Source organism: Sphaeramia orbicularis, chromosome 11 (genome assembly GCF_902148855.1).
Source record: "Sphaeramia orbicularis chromosome 11, fSphaOr1.1, whole genome shotgun sequence".
Lineage (NCBI taxonomy): Eukaryota > Metazoa > Chordata > Actinopteri > Kurtiformes > Apogonidae > Sphaeramia > Sphaeramia orbicularis.
Genome location: NC_043967.1, coordinates 23,357,965 through 23,382,009, shown reverse-complemented (window position 1 = coordinate 23,382,009; position 24,045 = coordinate 23,357,965). Strand labels below are relative to the sequence as shown.

General features: G+C 38.2%; 1 protein-coding gene across 1 annotated transcript in view; it reads left to right on the top strand.

Annotated features, from left to right (window-relative positions):
* csmd2 (CUB and Sushi multiple domains 2) overlaps window positions 1-24,045 on the top strand; it is a 135,072-nt gene that overhangs the window by 90,490 nt on the left and 20,537 nt on the right. Inside the window, exons 27-38 of the mRNA XM_030146990.1 lie at window positions 429-614; window positions 1,807-2,001; window positions 2,267-2,440; window positions 2,561-2,734; window positions 4,230-4,403; window positions 11,305-11,493; window positions 12,449-12,622; window positions 13,647-13,829; window positions 18,651-18,827; window positions 21,945-22,124; window positions 23,105-23,278; window positions 23,471-23,644. Coding sequence (XP_030002850.1) covers window positions 429-614; window positions 1,807-2,001; window positions 2,267-2,440; window positions 2,561-2,734; window positions 4,230-4,403; window positions 11,305-11,493; window positions 12,449-12,622; window positions 13,647-13,829; window positions 18,651-18,827; window positions 21,945-22,124; window positions 23,105-23,278; window positions 23,471-23,644 — 2,154 coding nt within the window. The remainder of the gene's footprint in view (window positions 1-428; window positions 615-1,806; window positions 2,002-2,266; window positions 2,441-2,560; window positions 2,735-4,229; window positions 4,404-11,304; window positions 11,494-12,448; window positions 12,623-13,646; window positions 13,830-18,650; window positions 18,828-21,944; window positions 22,125-23,104; window positions 23,279-23,470; window positions 23,645-24,045) is intronic.

Sequence of the window (24,045 nt, the reverse complement as noted above, 5' to 3'; positions counted from 1 at the left end):
CTTCCCTATTTATTTGTGCTCACATTTCTTCACCTTTCTTTTATATTCCATCTCAAAAAACCTGAGTCCTGATATTTTACTTCTGCCGTACCGTTTCCAAGTGACTTTATTAACAGCATCAGCTCGAGTGAAAACGGCGCGCAATAGGGCAGCTATTCAGTGTTTGGTCAAGCCTGCACCAGGTGTAATCTCCACATGAATTGCATGTGGTCTCTCTAGATTTGATTGTTTACTGTTGTGCAGATGGCTGCCCGAGCTAATGTTTACCACACATTAATGCCGACTCTGGGAGTGTGTTTGTACAGGAAGCCTGTTGTGAGATAGGCACTCTGCATATAAAAATAGTTATTCAATACACTTTTCTACCATTTGTCTGCCAATCTCATTTTGTTTTGTGTTTTTTGTACGTGTCCCTCGTTTCTTTCCAGTCATGTCCTGCGGAATGCCAGTGCCTCCAGTCAACGGCAGCATTGTCGGACAGGACTTCTCTTTAGGCGCCAGGGCAACATACCAGTGTAATCCCGGTTTTCGGCTTTCTGGACCTGTCACTACTTCTGTGATCTGTCAGGAAACTGGAAGGTGGAGCCCCATTGAAGCCCCACCCAGATGCATCCGTGAGTAGTTTTACACTTACTCTAGATTTTGGCAGTGTAAACTCACTGACCTGAGCAGTTACGTAAAATTAGATCTGAATTAGTATCAAAATCACTTCAGTCACTTTCAGAACTCAAAAATGCTAAGATGTGGAAGAATCAGGAGCGGCAACATCTGCTAGTAACAGCATCAGAAAGATTCAATCATGATGTAGCACAGAATGAGGCAATATATATGACTTAAAGGCTCAGTGCGCAAGATTAGCATATTGTTAGCCTCATAGCATAATTGCCTAGCTCATACACTACATAGACAAAAATATTGGGACACGTTGAATTCAGGTTTCTTAAGGGTCTGGGCTACAAAACAACAATAACAAATGTCATGATGTAGTCTGATATTGTGATAGATATCATATTGATTTTTAATATTGATGTTTATATGTCAAATCAGAATGAACAGGACATCGTACAGCCGTAGCCATGATGTGTCGCAAAATGTTTCTTTACATAATTTATAAGCATCGATATTTCCTTAAAGTTTAATAGGAGATTTTTCTTTCTGAGTGAGATGTAAAGAAAGTAGATGGTTAGTTGTGGTAGAAAATTATTATTTACAGTCAGAGCACGAAAAATATAGGTAGAACATTTAAAGTCCTAGTCGTGGATAAAAAAAATAAAAAATAAAAAAAAACATTTTAAAAATCAATGTTGAGGGAAATGAAGTAAAAACCATCTCTGAGGCATTTTGGAAGCAAAGATAACAATTTAAACCAAACTAACCAATGCAATGATATTTATCACAATATAAAACTATAGTATGCCATTTTTGACACTGTTTTGTAGCCCAGACCCCTATTTAGATAAGAAACACCTGAATTCAATGTGTCCCAATATTTTTGTCCACACAGAGTATAATTTTGGCAATTATGCTTTGAGGCTAATGATATATTTCCGTGAACTATATATTGGACTCACTGTGTTTCGATACCAGGTATATTGTTGATGTAAGCAAACTCTTTTTCACTTTTAATGATGGCTAGTGTTGCACATCGTTGCTGCTTCAGGGAAGTAGAAGACATGTGCTAAAGAACTCTTAGAGGAACTTAGAACTCTGCACTGCATAACAGCACTATCTTCACTTAGATTAGTTCTGTAGCTATTGTTATTAATGCCTAAGTTATTAAAGTTTGCCTGTGTTTTGACCTTTCAGCGGTGACCTGCCCTGATATTGGCCACTCCGCTGTTGAACATGGGAGATGGAGGCTGATCTATGGAACCCAAAACCAGTACGATGCCATTATGATGCTTATATGTGACCCCGGATATTACTACAGGGGTCAAAGGGTCATCCGTTGCCAGTCCAACAGCTCCTGGAACTACCCCGATCCACGTCCAGTCTGTGAGAGTGAGTGTATATTAAAGAATGAAATATGTCCTTTGCACAAATATCTTCATCTCTGCCAGATAAAAGTAATTTGCTTGGCATGAAAAATAGTTGCATATAAATATTTTGTATTTTCACTGTGATATTAAGGGAAATAAGCTGGAACAAATTTTATCACCCAAACAAAATTAATGAAAACAAAACAAAACCAATATCCAAGTAAAATAACTGTCACTCTGTTGGCTCCATATGGGATTAGAAAGCATTATATTTTGTCGCCTTTCAGTTATCTCCTGCGGGGATCTTGGGACTCCACCAAATGGCAACAAGATTGGAACCCTGACGGTGTATGGAGCCACAGCTATTTTCTCTTGCAACACCGGATATACTTTAGTGGGTTCTCGGGTGCGTGAATGTATGTCCAACGGGCTTTGGAGCGGAACACAAGTCCAGTGTCTAGGTGAGGTCCCCATCCACACTCTACTTTGGTTTAAAACAAATTAAGCATACCTCATGTGTGATAGTATTTAAGATATTCAAATGTCTGACCTTGGTCCATTTCTCCTTTACTCATCCATAGCGGGTCATTGTGGCACCCCCGAGCCTATAGTGAACGGTCAGATCATCGGGGAGAACTACAACTATCGAGGTAGCGTCGTGTACCAGTGCAACCCAGGATTTCGGCTCATTGGGGTCTCGGTGCGGATATGTGAACAGGATCACCGTTGGTCCGGACGTACTCCTGTCTGTGTCCGTACGTATCCATAAACCACAGTCGCTTGATGGTGAAGCTGTGGCTGATATTACTTATGTGTTTCTACGCTTTTCAGATGAATAAAGCTTCATACTTGCTCCTACCTACCCAGCCCAAACAGGGATATATGCAGTCACGGAAAAAAATATTAGACCACCCTTGTTTTCTTCATTCTTGTTCATTTTAATGCCTGGTACAACTAAAGGTACATTTGTTAAGACAAATATAACAGTAACAACAAAAGTAGCTCGTAAGAGTTTAATTTAATAGCTGATATCTATCCATTTTTCATGGTTTTCTTGATAATAACCAAAATCACTTCAGTTCTTACATCAATAGCTATGGCATTCAGGCATTTTAGGCATTCCATGTTTTCTTTTCTGTCTGTTTTAGTCACATGGTACACACAGGAGTTACTACTTGATTGTCTAAACGTTGTTTTTAATGAGTTTTGATGGTCTAATAATTTTTTCCGCGACTGTATTCCCTAGGTAGTGATTCTGAATTTAATAAAACAATTAAAATTCACATGTAAAAAACTAGTGTCATGTATTGGGTAAACATACAGTCTTCAGGAAGCGGACATTTGTCAAATAAAGTTACTTTAATGACACTGGTTGCATTTGAAAGTACAAAAACTGTACTGGCATTAACAAAAGGTGTTGGGTCAATGTGTGAGATAGCATAAATAATCAAATTAATTTGTTGTAATCACCAATGTTTCGCATGTCAAGGTAAAAATAACAGATACAAGCGAAAAGCGGTTCATTTCCTCATAATGTAAGCAAACATACATAATAAAATAAAATGTAATGTACCAGTGTTTCATATACTAGGCCAACAAATGCTAAAAGAGGAGACGAACATAAATAATAAAGTAGCTGCTTGAATGTAAGAATAAGCAGCTGAAATAGAAGGCTAATTATAACAGGTAGTTTGTGTAAAAAAAAAAAAAAAAAGAATATTGTAATAATAATAACGGTAATATATTGTACTGAGACACATTTACATAATTGTTGTTGAATATCGATTTGTTTGTCATCCAGGTGGGTTGAATTTAGCAGGTCAGTAAAGGTGTACTCATCTGCGTATACTCCAGCCAAACAGCGAACCACTGAACTGAACCAAAAAGAAAATTACACTAAAACATTCCTACAGCTTTAAATGGTTCATCATCGACACAGACATATACGGTATTACCTCAGTGACCAATTTTGTGTTATTAGACTAATAGGCTTTTAGATTTGATACTGATCATTAATTGGATCTTGTTAGAGAATATTTGTAAAGGATTCTCCTGAGGAAGAAGTGTTCCAAAAACACCTTTGCCATGCTGTTTTTATGTATTAGCTGTTTGCATTCTGTCCCACTAAGTAAGTTTGGAACATTTCCCAACATCTACATCTGTTTCTTCTTCCACAGATTGTTCATATGTATTGATTTGCTCTTTAAATCTGTAACCACTTCCTTTTCTTTTTCCTTTTGATTTCCACAGCCATCACATGTGGTCATCCGGGAAACCCTACCTTTGGGGTGACGCAGGGGACCCAGTTTAACCTGAACGATATTGTGCGCTTCGTCTGCAATACTGGATACGTTCTACAAGGGGCTGTGAAATCTATCTGCCAGGCCAATGGGCAATGGAACAATGCACTGCCCAGGTGTAAAAGTAAGTTGAAAACACATGTTCAGCCTTATGTGTTGCATGTTTGGATTCTGTAGAACTAGGCAGCAACTTCACACAGTTTTAATGGGGTCCCTAAGCTGCCTTTTCTAAAGCGACTTAGTCCAGCACAAACCTATATTATAAGATACTTACTTTAAAAACAAAAAAAAGTGATGTGTGACCCCCTTTTTAAGTACTCATTTTAGTTTAGGTTCCACATTCAGCCCAATATGATCCAAACTGGGCTGGAACTGTAAAATAGTAGCAGTGGAAAAAAAATTAAATTAAATTATGAAAATGTTTACATCTGCAGAGTTTCATTAAAAAAATCAGAATAACATGAACAACCTGAAATTACTTTCAGAAAAATAAGTGTAATTTTAACAGTATTCTGCCTCAGTTTATCATATACACATGTACATTATAACTTACAGATCACAGTGGATCTAAAATTACACAAAACGTTTAATAACAGGCAGAATATTGATACAATTACACTGACTTCTATGAAGATATTTCAGGGGTTTTTTTTATTAGTTCAAGTTATTCACACTTTTTTAAAGGATAGTTTCTAAATGTAAACATTTTCATGTAATTTTACTTTTTTACACCTGTAGTTGTCATGATTTGTAGGTTATTCTGATAGTATTTTACTGATCCACTTTAGATCATATTGGTTTGATTGTGGAACCCAAACTAAAATAATTTTAACACCCTTGATTGTTAATATCTTCAGTGTAATTTTTGCATTTCACAAATTCATTCTATGGGAGGGATTGGACTGTTTGGTTGGCCACAGGCCGTATGTTTAACACCTGTGCTCTACAACATCAAATAAGAAAAATCTTGGGTTATATTAAATGCACATAGAAAGTGGTGATTTCTAAATTTACCTTTAACCGTATGAAGACAAGAAATGTAAAGTTTTGTCTGGTAGAATTCATTTAATTTGTAATCCATTCCTAACAATGCAGGCCAAAAAATGTGACGGTGACAATTAACAATTTTAATGAGGTGAAACCTTGAAATGTAATTTGAAACGGCTCTGTCAGTAGCAGGGAATAAAAATGTCAGCAGGGAATTGTAATTGTAATTTAGAACAGAAGCAGCATCCATGGATTTGTATAGTTCAGCCTCTATAGTCAATATAGCTAAAGGAATCTAGAGGAATGTCTGTAAAGAGCAAGGGTCAAAGCCTAAGCTGATCCACGTGATCACCGATGGATGAGAGGGTCCATAAGGCTCAGGATTAGGAAATCTTTGTCAAGTTCTAAAATAAAAAGAAGGCCTTGCAGAGATGTGTCGTCGACTTATACATCTGAAGGGAACCATCACAATGGAAACGTGTAGTGTGGTCCATCCCATACGATGCCCTTGCCCTTTACGCATAGAAATTCCTCCAGATCCCTTGAATCTTTTAATTATGTTCTGCACTGTAGAGGGTGAAATATTCAAATCCATTCCCATCTTCCTCTGAGGAACATTATTTCTAAACCTTCCAATAATTTTCCCATGCATTTGTGGGCAAATTGGTTAGCTTTGGCCCATTTTTGCCCCTGAAGGACTTTCATGGGCGCTGCCTTTGCTCCAAATCATCATCAGAATCACCTGCTTTATAGTCTTAAACTGCCCCTGCCCGTCCCAACTTTTTTTTTTTTTTTTTTGACATTCAGCAGGTCTGATTAGCAGGAATGAACATATATTTCAAACTTCATACTACTAGCAGTGGGAAGTAAATAATTTTTATGTGCATTTTCATTTTGATTTGAGGTTGAGGATGCAGAAGGTATATGCACACACACACACAATTAAATGCATGCTGCAACACTGTCAGTGTTATATAGTAATTTTCATGTTGTGATACGTACATTGATGTGTGAATAACCGGAGATACCAGTTTTTTGCATATCTAATTCCCAGAATGAGGACATTGTGCGAGTGCTTTCGTTATACCTGCCTTTGGGGCCACATTTCACTCTGGTTCTTATCCATTTGTGTGGGTTTGGTATTAAATTACCAATTGTATTCTACAAGGTCATATCCTCTGTGACCACCGATGACCCCAATCACAGAGAGACCTTAGATGAAAAGCGGAGACACCCAGAGGGAGACGGAATTTAGACGATGCATACTAGGGGAAACTGAAATGAGAAACAAAAAAGAAAGGCCTTGGATTATTTAATTATCTCCGTCTCAATGCCACAGTTGATGAAAGATAATATTTATGTGTAATGTTATTTCCTCTTGGCCCTAAAGTTCACCTGTCAGAGAAACTAACTTAAATGAAGTAGCTAACTCAAAAAAAAAAAGAACCAAACATTCACAGGATGTCTACACTGGTACGAAAGACAGCAGCCTGTTTCATAGACTAGCATTCTGCCACTTGCTTATATAATGAAGTAGCCCGCTCTTCTTTGAATCACTGAGGCACGGACTTTTAATTTGGCACTGTTTTTCTGACAAACGGGACCCACGTCTGTCTCTAAGTCCCTATTAACTGAGGGATTTGTGACAGGCGTAGAGAAGGGCTGCTTGCAAGGTCAGGGCTTGAATGTGACAAGGCAGTGACAGAACCAGTGATGGATTGACTTATGAGTTAGTTTTAAATGAGGAGGGGAGAAAAAAAAAGGATCTAGCATTTTTTTTTTTTTTTTTAGACATTTATGAAGGGATGAGGGAGGTTACAAATCTCAGAGGAATCTGTCTTCTTCAGTCGGTTAAAAAAAAAAAGCAGTACATTTGGCTGCTGCATGCATAAGCAGGCGAAATTTTGTCCCAGACACCCGCCTTAAATCTCTCCTCTCCAGTAGTGACATCATATTAGCATTGGCCTTGTTTCTATCCAGATGCTGACTCTTAAGATGCATTTTGTGGACGAGACTTGGTGTGCATTTGTGTTCGTGTGGGTGGATGTGGGTGTCTCTTTGATGGCACATTATCCTCACTGTGGATGTGGAGACATAAGTAGCTTAGAGGTCTTTTTGTCAATCAGATTTATCACCTTAATTACTGCATTCGAGACGTATTTGGCTAGACTCGCTCTCTCCTGTCTGCCTTGTGCCTCCCCCCAGAGTGGAGAACCGCGAGCGCTGTGATGACATCCATTTCATCCGGCTCACCTTAGCCCTAGCTAAGCCTAAGTATCAGCTTTTCTTACGATGGAGAGATGATGAGAAGCATTTAAATACAAAAAGGTGTAACAGAGGTGAGGTCATGTCAGGACAGAGTCAGACAAAGGCAGTGATTTTATGGGTTTAGAGTCTATGTTGTGGAGTAACAGAATATAATATAATAGGATTAGGCAATCAGAATATCAAATATGAATATTTAGTTGCAGTTATAAATGTATTAGACTGGCATTACTTAAATTTATCTTTAAATTATTTTCAAAAATGGATTCATATAACATCAGAGTTGAACATCTGATTGAACATCCAAAAGTCTAAATGAAAGTAAATGTTCATGACTATTAGGAAACAGCTCATCTTGCCATCCAGACCATACTGCAAAACTGATTTTCATTATAAAACAACAGTGACGTTAAAAAAAAGTCTCTATCTAGCCAAGGATCAGAGGTATTTCTGCATTATAACATGGACAGGAATTACTTTAAGTTAGTATTGATGCTAAATTAACAAGTAGTAGTAGTAGAGTATACAAACTTAACATCAGCAGAGTTTGTGTAAGTCTTAATTTTAAATCTTCAGGTGTAACTCCGTCATGGGTCTTGGGGTCTATGAAGGGAAACCAGAGGTGGATCTATTGAATGGAGAAGTGGAACAGTTCAGATGACCTCTGTGATGACCTTTAACATTTTACCCACATACTCGCAAATTAAGGCACCACCTGAGATTTAAAAAAATGATTTAAACAAATTGTTTTGGGAGACAAGTGACTGTTTGAGTTGATGCCACAGGAAAAGTCTATTTCCAACATCTCTACAGTCTGTTAGGTAACTGAACCTTTACATCATAACTTTTCTGTCTTCACATCATCAAAACCATAAGTGAAAATAACCACACACACCAAACATGTCGTAATCTCTCACATTACAGCTAAGAAACTTACTCTGCTAATCTATAAAACTAAGTCATGTACATTAGCAGAACATCAGAGGACTGATACTGTTGGCTCAGTGACCAGATGACCTAGGGGCGCCATAAGAAGGAGAAAAGTGAGGATTCCAAGAGCCCGTGATTGACAGGGGCCCTTGAAAATTGTAGAACATTAGCCATTTTGTAAAAACTATTAACCTATCACCATGAATGAACGTTTCCTTCACAAAGCACTATTAAAGTTACCTGTTCTTTGCTTAGTTTTGTTTTGTTCTTGGCAAAAAGGGGAAAAAATCCAGTCAGTTAGATTTTTTTGGGTTTGCAGCATTGAAATGGTGGGGCCAAAAGGGATTTTTTTTTTTTTTCCCACGGGCATCCCTGCAAATTAGACATACAGTATGTTAGCCATTACTTTTTCATCAACCTTGAAACTGGCCAGGCTGAATCTTTCAGCTTTAATCTACTTAGCATAAATAGGTGTAAACATTGCAGAAGGTTTTTGGCTTAAAGCTTCTGTATAACCTAAATGCATTCTTAATATGAAATGTTGTAACATGAAAAAGCATTAGAAATTAGTTTTAAATTTTGTCGTGAAACTCACAATGCCCTTTATATTCCATGAGTCTGAAGGTGCATCAGTAGAAGAACAGCTCTCCGACTCCCCCCCGATCACCACCAATTTTAGTCAGAGAAGCAGATCCATAACATCACCGTCTTCGGGACTCGTGTGGTTTCTTGTACTTGGACAGTAAAAGACACACAAGGGAGGAAAGAAAACACCCTTTGACACACCACTTACAGGGCCATCACTTGGCAGGAAACCACAAAGCGGCAAAGCTATAGCCGGGGTCCCCTCTTCTGAGTGGAACAGAGATGAATTACCTTGGCCCTTCTTCCTCTTTTCACTTTTATTCTTCTTTTCCTTTCATATTTCCACTACCTCTCTCTCTCTTTCTCTCTCTCTTTCTGTCTGCCCAGTGGGCCACACAAAAAAATGTACCAGGAGGTCAGTCGTTTTAGATGACTGTTGGATCGCTTTTGAGACTAGTTGCCTGAGCACATTTATGCAAAGCTCAATTCCAGGCTTGGGAAGTCTCGTGCTGAAGCAGCTCTACTGCTTCAAACACGCTTTGTAGTGTTATTATGCGGTAAGTTGTAAATGATGGCACCACGGGTCAGCAAGCTACTGGACGGAATACATTATAATAGGTATTTGGGGGGTGATTTAGCAGCGCTGGCTGGCTTGGGAGCATGAAAATGAGTGAGCTTTTAGGAACATTAGCATACAATGGACTCATTTTGGCTGTGGCAAACACACACTCATGGGGTGAGACTGGCAAGGCAAACTGGGGCATAATGGCTGCGTGGGCACTCCTAGACAGTGTTTTAGAAGCCATTAGAGTTTTGGCATTATTCAACACATCTAGCATACACTGCACAAGCCCTGCTACTATAACCTGCCTTTGTCGAAGCAGTGTAAGCCTCTGGTTTGAGCCTTGTTTTTTAGACATTTAAGATGGATCGGTCGCGTTTATACAGTAGCCTAACATTCTGTTATGAATTTTAATATATTCTACACCGTCAGGGCCTCTTCCACACTCACTCTTGGCTGCAACCCCCACCCACCTCACGCCGCACACCCCCTCCTCCCTGCTGTCCCTCGCTCCTCACTCATCCCTCATTCTTCCCTTCCCTAACTCTGTCCATCTGGTACTAAACTGACATGGTGCCTCTTCTCCTGTGAGCTCTCCATCCATCACCATCTCTGCACCACAGCGGCCAGCAGGAGACTGACTCTAATGAAGCAAATGTTTATTTCCGGAGTCTGCCTCCTACTTCATTTGGATTGGGGTGGATGAATGGGTAATGGATGGGTGGAAGTAGTGGATGTGGAAAGAAATAGACAGTCAGACAGAAAGCAAGTAGGAAACAGTATTTGTAAAAAAAAAAAAAATAGGCATGCTCAATTGTGTGAATTCTTCTGTGTATCTCTATAGAAATATCCATAATATGCTGGTAAAATTTAACAAAAAGGATACATTAATCAACATTAGCTGATCCTGTTGTGAGCATTAACTTAAGGATAATGAACAGTTAACTAAACCAATAAACATTGGTAGATAAATGATGGTGAAATGTAGCTACACATTATCCACATAATTAACAATAGTTAGTGCAGCAAACATTATTATCATTACAGTAATGAAACAATATATCTCTTGTTCTGAGATGTACTGGTCAAAGAAATTAAATAACCATGGCACCACAAGTTAAATGTATCCCCTCTCCCACCCACTCACCCACCCACTAGTTCACTAACCACCACTTTCAGTCTAACAGCCAATACAATTCTCACCCTTCCTCAGTGCAAAAATCATGACTCTTGCACCATTATATGTCCTTTATTTGTTGCACGTTTCTCATTTCATCATATTTCTGTGGGATAGATTTGGTTTTTTGTATATTTTGTTCAGTATTTCTTAGAATTTTTGGATATTTTCAGTATTTTTCAGTATATATTTTCAATATAATTTTGTATGATAGTGTTTATATACAGTCTTTTTTTTTTGCATTTCAAGAATCTGCTACCAAACTCAGCAAGATCTGTTGTGTTGTATTGTATTGTATTGTATTCTATTGTATTCTATTCTATTCTATTCTATTCTATTCTATTCTATTCTATTCCATTATGGTTGTCCTTTACCTAGACATTCAATACTCAAGATTCATCTTTATTTTTCTTACTAAAACCCGAACTACGATATCCAGGTTTTTCAGACAGGAGAATTACTCAGAAAGGCTTAACTAAGATGTCATTGTGTCTTTGTTCCCTTCTTTCTCCTCCCCAGTTGTGAACTGCACAGAGCCAGGCCATGTTGAGAACAGCATCAAGCAGGTACTGCCCAGTGGGCCGCATCGGTACAGCTTCCAGACCACTGTGTCGTATAGCTGTAACCCAGGCTACTACCTGCTGGGTACCAGCTCTATCTCCTGCCAGGGAGACGGAACCTGGGACCGATCTCTGCCCAAGTGCCTGCGTGAGTCACTCAGAAGTTTAGTGCATAAACAGCTGAATGATTTTTTTTTAAGTCGTATATCCCTTTCACTCATGAATTCTCAATAAAAGACATCATTCAAATAGTTTTATCATTCAAAGTTTGGCGAAAATTAAACTTTTTAAAGCAGAAAAAGCAGAAGGGAGTAAAATAGGGTGTAAAGTGACAAACAACACTTAAAAATATATGTTATGCAATATACATGAACTCAGTCATGTTTTCAAAAACCAGAGATTAAGGGAAACCTCAAATTGATATTTGTGATGGTGGTTAAATGTATGATGTTGATGAGGCAAACATTCTCACATTTGCTCATTTTCACTATATAAAGACCATATTCTACATCCACAGACTTCTAATTGAGGCACACCAAATGTGTCCCATTATCCAGTGCAGGCTGTAGTTTTTTTAACCTCATTGAATCTCTTTGGATAGATGTTTTTTTTGTGTGTATGGGTAACACCATTACCCTCCATGGATTGAACACTGCCAGTGTCATGTAGAATTCTGACCCCATGGAAATCTGACCCGTTCACTTTTCCATAGGGGTCACTTTTCTATCTGACAACGGCAATTAAATACAGTTTAGAATAGAATATAGTAAATACCGTTACAATAATGCTACATATCTACTGATGCTCAATTGACATGAGATGTATCGTATAAAAACAACCCATAGTATAGTTAAATAGACATGTATAAAAGGAACATATGTAAAAGGATACATAAGAATATGATTTGTTTAACCCAACCTTGGAAAAACATGTCATATTGTTACAAAAGAATTGTAATATGTTGGCAATTATAGTAACATGTAAGATACATATAACCATATCATATAATCATTAAAGCTAGAATGTATTAATGCATAACACAGGGGTTGGATCATATGTAATGTGGCCTGATACTGACTGTTCTCTTTGCTCTGATTGGCCAGTGGTGCTGTGTGACAGGCCCAGTATGCCACCCTACGCTCAGATCTCAGGCGACCGCCGGACCGTGGGCTCCGTGATCCGCTACAGCTGCATGGGCCAGCGTGGTATCATCGGCAATACGACGCGCATGTGCCAGCTGGATGGCCAGTGGAGCGGCTCACCACCACACTGCTCTGGTACGGAAAACTACATCCAGATTGACCGGCTCATATAGCTCTAAACGATCAAACTGGAAGTAAATGTGTTTTATGAAGGGGAGTGTTAACTTCCTGTTCAGAATAAGTGGAAAAAATGAAACTAGCAGCTATCGATCAAATTTATAGTCACGTATTGCCCATGTTCTTATCTTCCTGCCCTTTCTTCTGCCTCAAATAATTAATTTGGATGTTTTATCACCCCAAGTAGCACCGATTCCCTCATAACACCGATCCAACAAATAAAGGGTTTTGATGACAGCTGCTGTTTAGCAGGAAATGAATAAAGTAGGTGGACCAAAGATGAAGTTGCCCATTTGCTCCAAAGGCCTCAAGGGCACAGAAAGTGTCCTCCATAAAACTACTTTAATCTGCTCATATTAGACTGAGGAACAGGGACACCCACGCCTCCGCTGGGTTATGAAGCAGTTTAAAGACATCTGCCCTCACACTTACTCTGCCTTCACAGGGATTTGCATCAGAACCCTTAGTATATTCATACAGACAAAGGCCAAGTGGGTGTCAACACATGCAAATGATAATTCACAGACACAGAAACACACAAACTGCCTCTCACACCGACCCATGAGCTGGCTGACAATAAAATAGCTCGCTGACAGTTTAATGCCGCAATTCATGACATTCATATATCCCAGAGATTACTAGTGTTCTCACAAGCAACAGTAAACACAACCTTTTTATAAAGATTTTCCCGACTTTTCTGGCTGTGGGTTATTAAAGTCATGTTGACCAGTACCTTATAAAATGAGGGGCTAGAGCTGTACGCAGCCCTACTAAACACTTTGTGATGACTTTAAATGGAGAATGATGAAGCAAGGTGTGAAAATATATATGTCATGCCAATGAAATGAAAAATCAGCTCTTATGTACTGTGTCTTCAGAGCTACTGAGTCCTCAAATAGGCAAGGAGATAGTTTCTTTCTGCATACATTCCTTCTACGTAAATACTGCTGAATGTTATGTTTCTTTTTTATTATGTTTTTAGGCGACTCTGCAGGGCTTTGTGGTGATCCGGGTGTTCCTGTACATGGTATCCGTCTGGGGGAAGAGTTTACAGTGGGCAGTGTGGTCCGCTTCAGCTGTGAGCCTGGATATGTGCTGAGGGGTTCTCCAGAGAGAACCTGCCTGGCAAATGGCACCTGGCTGGGCACCCAACCTGAGTGTCACGGTAAGGAATACATCTGTCTATTTGGTAAAAATTAAAAGAAGATGGGTTAAAAAACCATCTAAATAATCAGATTTTAGGTCTTAGAATACTCCAAAATGATCTTTCTATAATGGTATTAGGACTGTGCTTATAAAGATTTTTAATATGTTTTTTTTTTTTGTTGTATTAATCACACCAACATTAAACCAATAATCATTAATCAGAGTTCCCGAAGGTTCCTAAAAAGTCTTAAAAGTCTTGAATTTCCAAATCTGAATTTAATACCTTAAAAAAACCTTAAAAGATATTAAATTTGCTATGGTAGGTCTTAAGTTATGTTGCCATAAACTTGTTGGCTGTACTGTGTTTAAATGTGTCTGGGAAATGTTCAAGCTGCAAAGAAAGTAATGTTAGTCTACTTAGTTCCACCTGTTCCAACTTGACAATTTATATTGAAATTAGGAACAAATTATCGCTAACTTTGCAGCGAATGCAGTGAGAAATGACTTGGAACGGTGGGAAACAAGGCATTGGAGTAAATCAATGCATTTTTCTAAATTGTACGAACACATTTTTGTGAAATGTGCATTAAAGTTTGTTCTAAGTAGTCTTAAAAAGTCTTAAATTTAACTTGTAGAAACCTGTAGGAACCTTTTTAATGAAAACTGCTCAGCCTGGTCAGAATGTTTTGAAGCATGTGTGATATGGACAGGTTTGCATCTTGTCTTATTTAAGTTAAGTTACTTCTAAAACTAATATCTTTCTCTGAACTTTTTTCTTTTTTTTAATCTTGGATGGGTAAATGGAAGTAAAAGATGTTTAAGTAGTTGAGGTCTGATGAAAACTAATTTGAAACCTGTTGCACCTAAACAATTTTAACTTGTTGTATAAAGGTATATTTAGAACAACATGAAGCTGGCAGCACCAACAAATTCAATTATGCTTTTTTTCCCAGTTGAATTGTGTAATTCATCTTAAAGTATACTCATAATGTTCTTCAAGTGCTCTGTTCTTCAGATATCTAGCAGTAGGTTTAACAAAAATGACTGCCGTTTGCAGTATTGGAGACATTCCTAATGTGGTATCTGATCAGAATGTGTCATGTATACATTTTTGGACACAACCCTGAATCAGACATATGATAAAGGGGTTACATGTCCAGGGGTGTCTGATAATGTCTTCAGAGTTCCTAAAATGAGCTAAAGGGCTGGTAAAACCCTATTAGTGTTTGTGGTTCTAATGCTAAAGTGGTGAAAAGTTACCAGATGGATTGATAAGTACCACATTAGTCACCTCTAAAACTGACCACTTGACTCTTCTCTGTTAGACATCACCATAGTTATTTCCTTTACTTTTCATCCACTTTTTATTTCCCTCGTGTAATTAGCTTTACTTAACTTTGTGAGCAAAGATCTGTATTAAACAATTTAATATATTTTGATTTAATTAACCTCCCAAATTGTAGCTTTTAGAGTCTCAGTCACTGTTCTGAAATTATCTGCCCCTGTAATTGAATGAAACACATGTTACAAATTTGCTTTTACAAAACTTTGAAAGACTAATTTCACAAAAGGGAGAATATCGAGTCTAATAAAGGATGCTTATTCTTTCTCTATATTGATTCACATAAGGTTGTTAAGTTTTTGTCCTTGTGCAACAGCCATTCTGCTGCTGACATCTGAAAAAGCTGATTCTATACATGCTAGAGACAAGCAATCGATGCCAAGGTCTTGTGGCCCTGCTCTATCTTTAATTATTGCTGAGATAATACAAAGACTGGACAAACTCTGAGAGAACAATAGCGTGCGGTTCTGTCATCCGGTTCTGTCGTGCACGGAGCAATGAAAGTTTGAACAATATCACACATGATTTGGTTCTGTAAAAAAACAAAAGGCTGTTCTGTAGCTGCTTTTCTGTACAGTTAACTTCTACTTCGTCAATAAGTCGTAAGTTTATTTTCACACTTTTCTTTCACATCAGTTTGAATATCAGCTTTATCATTGTTTAATACAGTTTTGACTCAAGAACAATCTGAGAGAAAAGGTTTTATCATCTCCTAGCAATAGTACTTTTTACTTTTTAAACTTTATTTTTACAGTATACAGAATAAACAAATAAACAACAAAACAAAAAAACAGACCACAACAGGTAGAGCATCTAGGTTCAACCTTTAGACAAATAAAATACAGACAGGTTCAGGACAAATTAGGCAAAAAAAAAGGAAAATAAGCATATAGAAGTATAAGATTATACAGGTTCAAGGATGTCTTTGATTAACATACACATTCCATTTTTCCCAATATTTTTTACATTTGCCAGCAGTGATGAGTCTTAATGAGAAGGTCAGCCTTTCTATGTCATGAATTTCATTAACAATATGTGTCCAGTCCGTAAGTGTTGGGAAATCTTCGTGTTTTGGCTTTTTCTACCCCTGCTAATAATATTAACAAAAGATATCGGTCAGATTTCCTCATCTCACAACTAGCAGTTGCAGTTTTAGTTGACAAGTAGTTCTGTTTTTTGTTACCAGTAACGGCATCAACTAGGTGCTTACTAACAAATATTTTAGGTGTGGTAATTGTTTTGTACCAGTACTGGAGATAGCTTTAGTGCCATCCACATCATTCTGAAAAAGGAAAAAAAAAACCTCTGGATTGTTTGGCTAGTTTGTATTTCTTTACACAAACCACACTCATCTCATAAGTACAAGATGCTACCACCGTGCTTCAGCTAAAGAGTATCACGACAGAAGTTGTTTTGGTCAAACATATCTGCACAAGGAAGTGTGCAGTAGAATGGATATAACTGAATTCTTACAAAAGAAAACAACACATTAATCCATAAAGACCCAAACATCCACCGTCGACCAAAAGCATCTACTGATCTAAACTGTTGATTCACTAATTCTGCCAATACATGTAAATAATTGGTGTAAAATACAGTTTGTCATCTTTTCCTGGTCATCAGATATGACCCATTTGGACGTTCAGAGGCTCCATAGTGAACGTGGAAACACCATTATCTTCTACAACATTGATTCACCAGTAAAAGCCATGGAGTTGGATCAATGACAGTGGATGGAAACACTTGGTTTATGTTCAGTTAATGACAGATTTTACTGAAAAAGTCCCTTTTTCTTCAGTTTTCGTTGGTTTGATGCAATAACCTTTGACTTTAATCTGAACTTTTATGAACATGGGAAAATAAATATTTTCACTAGAAAAAAAAAGTGAAATTCAGAGGATAATATTATAATAATGGGTGATAAATTATTTAGGAAAGGTTAAATAAAGAGAAAAATTCATTTGGGAACTGCCACAAAAGTCACATTGGGTCCTTATGGGTTAAAGGACGTGTCTCTTTACCAATTCTTGACATTTTCACGGATTGCTGTTAACATAGCAAGGGGGACTTTGAAAACATTAACACAGAAATGTCAGAAGCAAGGACAATGCCAGTCCTGCCATTGGTTGACTATTTCAGTTGATTAGACATTATTCCAGCAGTGACGGACTATAATACCATCTGAAAAACTAATTACTGCTTAGTGAAGTAAGCAAGGGCTCAAGTATCAGGATTATTTGTTTGGAAAGATTTAATTTAAAGTTATTTGGACCCCGTGTAGCTTTTTGTTTTGTTACATAAGAGCAGACATTATTTATGTGCTATTAAGTGTTGCTCAGGGAGAAAACTATTCTTATGGTGCTGGCACCTTACAAGGAACATACTGAATAAAGCAAGTTAAGATTGTAATTAATTCAGTAAAGCATTAAATAGTGCTAATGACCAATAAAAGGTCAGTATTCCGCTAACATCTTCGCTAATAAGCAGATATTTAATGGTGAATATGTGCGCCATAATTTAAAGCGTTGCTGTGCATTTATTTTCTTGCTCTTCTTAATTCTTCACAACCACACGTCTTGTTTTTTTCCCTCTTTTGCTTATATGCACAATTCCTCCCTGGAGCGCCATCCTGACTCGTGCTCTTAACACTTCCATCCACACACCACCACCCTCTCTCCCTCTTGCTTCACTCTGTCTTTTCCCATCTCTCGTGTGTGGTTTGCCCACCAGCCAAGGGTGCCCACCTGTTCTCGGTTGGCACAGACTTCAAGGGCCAGGACACATCTGGTCATAACGGGAGGGCACTGCCCATGAGGCTCCGAGGGCCCGGGGCAAGCTGGAGACTGTAATGAACAGAACCAGTGCTGGCGGCCGGACAGACACCAAGGGATTCTTTGAGCACAGGATATGTCCATCAAAGCAGAGCTGCTTATGAAGTGGGATGCAAGGGGTGATTATGTAGGTGGTGTTAAGGTGGCCAGATGAAGAAGACAGGGAGCAGGAAAAGAAACACAGAGTGGAATGAATAAGAGTGATGCAAACCAACACGGATTGTTTCCAAATGCATCTGTCAGTTGAGTTGTGAAAGTGCTCCGAGTAATACAGAGAAAAGCATATTTGAAGGAAAGAAAGTACATTTTATTATAGTGTTACACCGCACATTAAAAATCATAATGAGAGGTTGAAGGCATTAAGGTCAGTGGGTGGGCAGGTTAAGAGAGATAAGAGTACGAGAAGAAGTGAAATAAAAAAGTAAGGTTGAGGAAAATTACTCATCTATAATGCAAAAGTTCTGTAATAATTTGAAAAATGCTCAGATGAAAGAAAGTCTGTGGAGGTACTGTGCCGGTGCTCATGTAACCACATCTCCCCTATCTCTTTTCCACCCCCACAACTCATAATACGCGCACAAATTCAACTCGGATCATCTAGAATGGGCTCTTTTACTGAATGTTACCTAATGTCCAGCTTTTCTCTTCTGTTCTTTTCTCATTTCAGTGATTTCCTGTGGAAACCCAGGAACTCCACGGAACGCCCAGATCCTGATCCATGATGGTTTAACGTTTTCTAGATCCATTACTTATGCGTGCAGGGAGGGCTACTACTCCAACTGTCTGCTCACCCGCCACTGCACTGTCAACGGGACCTGGACAGGAAACATGCCTGAGTGTTCATGTAAGTAAACTACTATGTACTATCAGTATCAGCCCTGCTTTATGTATGGAAATGTAATGTGTGCCCCTAAAACAAGACAGATGTTACTATGCACTGTAAAGGATACAGAGATTTAACATATTAGTGAAGAAATAAGTTTACATCTGTGAAATAATCTTAGTAAAAGGATGTGCAAATTTAATAAAGCCTATTAAATTTCTGATTGGCTTTATATACAGTGTGTAGTTTGTATCTGTTGAGGATTAGATTAAAATGTCTATGGGTGCAGTTCGGTCAATCTATAATCAGAACAATGGTGGTCGCAGCCAGAGTCAGTGGCAGCAGTCATAGGTGTCAGTCCATCATTGTACCAAACCACATCTGACACGCCCCATATCAGACAAATCATTGTGATTGACTCCACCCACCCCACCTCACTGGAGCAGAGCCAGGATGGTCTTCCAAAGCAAATGATTTGTACTCAGGTAGTTGTGTCTGGTTCCCACACTAGGTTTTCACAAAAGATACAGTGATCCTGAAATTCTAGGCTAATGCCAATGTTGAAAATAACAAATTGGTGAATTGGCAATTAGCAGTACTCACATTTGTATTTGTTGGTTTTGTGATTTTATTGTTTTGTAACTAGCCTCTAGCATGTTTGCCAATGGCATGGTAACTGCTAGCAAGTTAAACTAGCAGTTTACATTGATGATCTTGACTTAAATTCACTTCACCTTAGTGGCAACGCTTCTTTATTATCACACAGCAGGATCACTGCCATTCTCTGACACCGAACACTGACATGGTCACTACCCTCAGATGGTGTGACTGAGCTGTTATTTCATCACTCAGGGTGTGTTTCCTACAACAACAGATCATATAGGTCACCAATGTCCATCAGTGAATGCATTGTAATGGCCTAATGGGAATCAAAAGGCATGTTGACCGATAGAAATGTTTTTTGCATTCATATGTTACTTCATATTCATATTTATCTTATACATGAAAATTCAGTATCTGCAAATTGAATATTTTACACTTATATAATTTTAAGTATAACAGCCATAGTGTGTTGCTGTACACACTTGAATTTCCCCCTTGGGAGATCAGTAAAGTATATCTTATCTTATCTTATCTTACCTTACCTTACCTTTTCTTACCTTTTCTTATCTTATCTTATCTTATCTTATCTTATCTTATCTTATCTTACCTTACCTTACCTTACCTTACCTTGTCTTGGCTCAGGTGTCTACATGTTTGTTTTTTCTTGGGTTATCTACCTGTTGGTTTATCATCTCCTTAACCACATTTGCAGCATCAGTTGACACTATAATATTCAGGAATAGTTGTCACATTGATATATTACATGCTGACAGATGGGGAAATTTGAATTAATAAGCCAGTATTATGTATGCTAGTTAATGTGATGCCAGACGCTGACGTGGACATGGAAGTTACAATAGCTTACAATAGCACCTATTTTGTTTTTAGTGTTGTTGATCCCTGTCTCTAATGGAGGAAAATGGTTCATGGCGTGGCCTACTCCAGTGGTACTTCTGCCTCACAGACACTGCTTTATCGTCATGTTTCACAAAAGACACTCAGCTCCTGTACAGAGCCAATAAACCCTGGCAAATAGAGGTCACCACAGAACCAGTTTCTTCTGAATAGGAAGGATAAAACCTAAGCAGCGCCATTATGGATTTCAGAAGTCGGTAATCCATAGGAGTGAAAGGGTACGTGCTGGTGTATTCAGACACATGGCCGAAGGACAAAAAAAATAGGAGCACTTTTGATTTGATGATTTGTGTGAGTGTATAACTGACCACTTCGTCTCATTATAGTATATTCTTAAAGGTAATTTACTTATCTAAAGTGGCATTTTAATGGTAAAAGTGGAAATATGGAAGAAGTTCTGGGCATATTTATACATTTTTCACAGGCAGGAGTTCAAAGATAGAGTGCACTGTCACGCATAAATGTAGTCGATTACTCATGTTCGGTATTATAAGATTGTATATCACGATGTATATATCTAGGTCATAGTTATGTTCAAATTGAGACATTATCTCAGCCGTGTAGGTGTTGTTCCAGGGCAGATACTCCCAGATACACTCTGTTGCTCCAAGCAGCTCTGTTTTACCTCTCCAGTGGGAAATAGAAGTACTTGCTTAGTCAAGGGGAGACACCACGCCTTCGAGAGGCCCAGTTTCTTTACCCCTCTGGGATTTTAGCTGGAATAATAGCCATATGCATTTAATAATCCCCTTTTGTCTCCAGGCAACTTGGTTCAAGTTGTCATTCTGTGCCATGCTTTTTTTCCATCCTAGACATTCACAATAGCACTGAGCTCTGATGCTGCTGAGTCACACAGAGGAATTTGCACTGTTGTTACTCAATCACACAGTTTTCCCCCCCACAGGATGTAAAAAATATAATCAAAGAGACATGTGGTACATTTTGGGGCTTCGGGGAGCTACTGAATAGGAATACCCTTTGCAAAATTTAGAATCGGTGTATCACAAAAGCTGTAAACTACAAAAAATCAAACCACACGGACATTTTTCTCAGATATGGCTGTTAAATCAAGCCACAGGCATTTTACCAATGTGTCAGATGTACGATAAACTAAGAATTGATATGTGTCATCCAGCAGTTGTTATCCAGCTGTGTTGCTTTGTGTTTTTGGTTTGTTTGTTTGTTTGTTAGGTAAACTTCTTGAGAAATGTGGGTCCAGTGCTTATTACATTCATTAACTCTGAATTAGATCCATCAAGTCTCACATTTGTAGTATGTTGTTTACATGCATCCATTTTGCCTGGAGCATTTGATATTGAATTCCTGATTTAGAAAGTCTAATCAAAAGCATACCAAACAAAATCATGAAATAATATGGCTTAGACATGGTGAAGTAGTAAGCTCTATCAAGAAATCTCTAAGTAGTTTATTTCAGTGCATTATACTGTGTCTCATATCTATATCCTGTTGAATTCTATTTTTCTGTTTACCTACCACAAGTACCTTTTCTTTGTGCACCAGGGCTTTATCCCCCACTGTGCCTCTCTTCACTTTCCACTCATATTACCCACTTCAGACCCAGTCATTAGAGTTCCTTATAAATCCTTTCTGTGCCTGCAGTAATCAACTGTGGTGACCCTGGAGTGCCGGCCAATGGGGTGAGGTTAGGGAATGATTTCACCTACAACCACACAGTTAGTTTCCAGTGTAACCCTGGTTTCACCATGGACGCCGATCGGGCTTCCACTCTTATCTGCACCAAGGATCGTACCTGGAACGGCACCAGACCACACTGCAAAGGTATGTTCCCTTACTGCATAAATGTATTTACAATTATAGAAACAAACAACAAAAAAAAAAGAGATTTGTGTTGTTGCTGTGATGCAGATCCTAAATTAAGTGGAGCTTGTTATCTGGAATATAGCACCTACAATAGCTATGATGCAAATTAGTGACATTAAGCACAACTGGTATAATAGTAATTATACAAATTCACCAGTCTCATGTATGTAGATTATTTTATTGATGCAGCTATTCAGTAACATCAGTCAACAGTTCAAACGAAACAAATATAATCCAAAAATCAGTAGAATGTCATAAAATGTATGACATTGTTACAGAGACAGGGTGTTGATCCATGAACATCAGAGATCATAGGTAACCAGGATACATATGTACATTTAAAAAGTGTTTTTTAAACCTGGAAAAAAATTAGGAAGTCGCTTCAGCGTACTACTACAAAGTTTTACAGTATATGGCGCCCTTTTTTAGACACATTCCAGAGTCCTTCGCGTATTCTAACTCATGCACCTTTTATCAACTTGCACACCTGTGTCCTGACAGGTGAGGGACTATGTTGGGCCTGTGACAGTGAACTTCATGGGGACAAATGGGATTACTTTGAGGGGATTACTTTGATTATTTTTTTTTATTTTTGTTCAGGGATTCATTTTTTTTTTCCTTCCTTTTTTCTCTTTTCTGTAATGCACAGGTCTGTATTGTTCCTTGTCATTATTGTTTGCATTATTTGTAAGAAAAACTTAATAAAAAAACAATGGTTAAAAAAAAGTATTAATTACAGTGAAATACTGAGATGAATTTGCAACAGTAGTCTACAAGGGGTGAAGATAATGTGTACTTATTTATTTATTATGATAATTATATGAAGGGGGAGGGATTATATGGGGTACAAAGTAATTCCCGCTTTTGGTATTCAACAATAGAGCCTTTATGTGTCTGCGATTAAAAGAAATATGTTTAATCATTTCATTGCCCTGTAGCAATCGTATGCGGTCCACCACCCAACATCCCGAATGGACAGGTTGTCGGTACAGACTTCATCTGGGGCTCCAGCGTCAGCTACTCCTGCAACCAAGGTTATCAGCTGTCCCTGCCCACTGTGTTAACATGCCAGGGCAAAGGCAACTGGAGTGGAGAGAAACCACAGTGCTTTCGTAAGTGGCGGCCTCCTGCGACACATAATTTGCCTTTGACTTTTCTTCCACCGATATACCCAGTGTTATGTCCCAAGTGTGATATTTTTACTAGATTGGAAAGTAGCCGGTGAAAATATAATAAGTTTATGTGGGTTCATTATTTTTCTCACCTCATATCCCCGTGTGTCTCTTTCCCATATGTCTTTGCAGCTGTGTTCTGTGGAGATCCAGGGATGCCAGCCCAAGGGAAGAGGGAAGACAGAGGGTTCACCTACTTGTCCTCTGTCTCCTTCTCCTGTTATCCTCCTCTTGTCTTGGTGGGCTCCACCCGGAGATACTGCCAGTATGATGGTACCTGGAGTGGCACCCAACCCTCTTGTATAGGTGCGCAATCCCTCTATTTTTAGTATAAAGCAGTGAAGATGTGTGATGGTGGTTGGTGTATATAGAGCTGCAGCTATCAGTTACTTTTGTAATCGATTAATCTATTGATAATTTTCTTCGATTCAATTCAACAATTATTTGAAAAGGTGAAAAAATAGCAAATATGTGAAAAAGACATGTCTGAAAATGACAAAAAAAAAAAACTTGCCCTTTATTCCAAAACCAGCTGAAACAACCACAAAAAGTATAAAATTAGAAGGATATATATATAAAAAAAATCTGTATAGAAATAAACAACAGTAATCTAAACAACAGTAAACAATTCAAATGACATCTACAAACAATAGGTGCACTACAGTCTTCAACACATTTGTATACAACTTCCTAACAACTTAAGATGT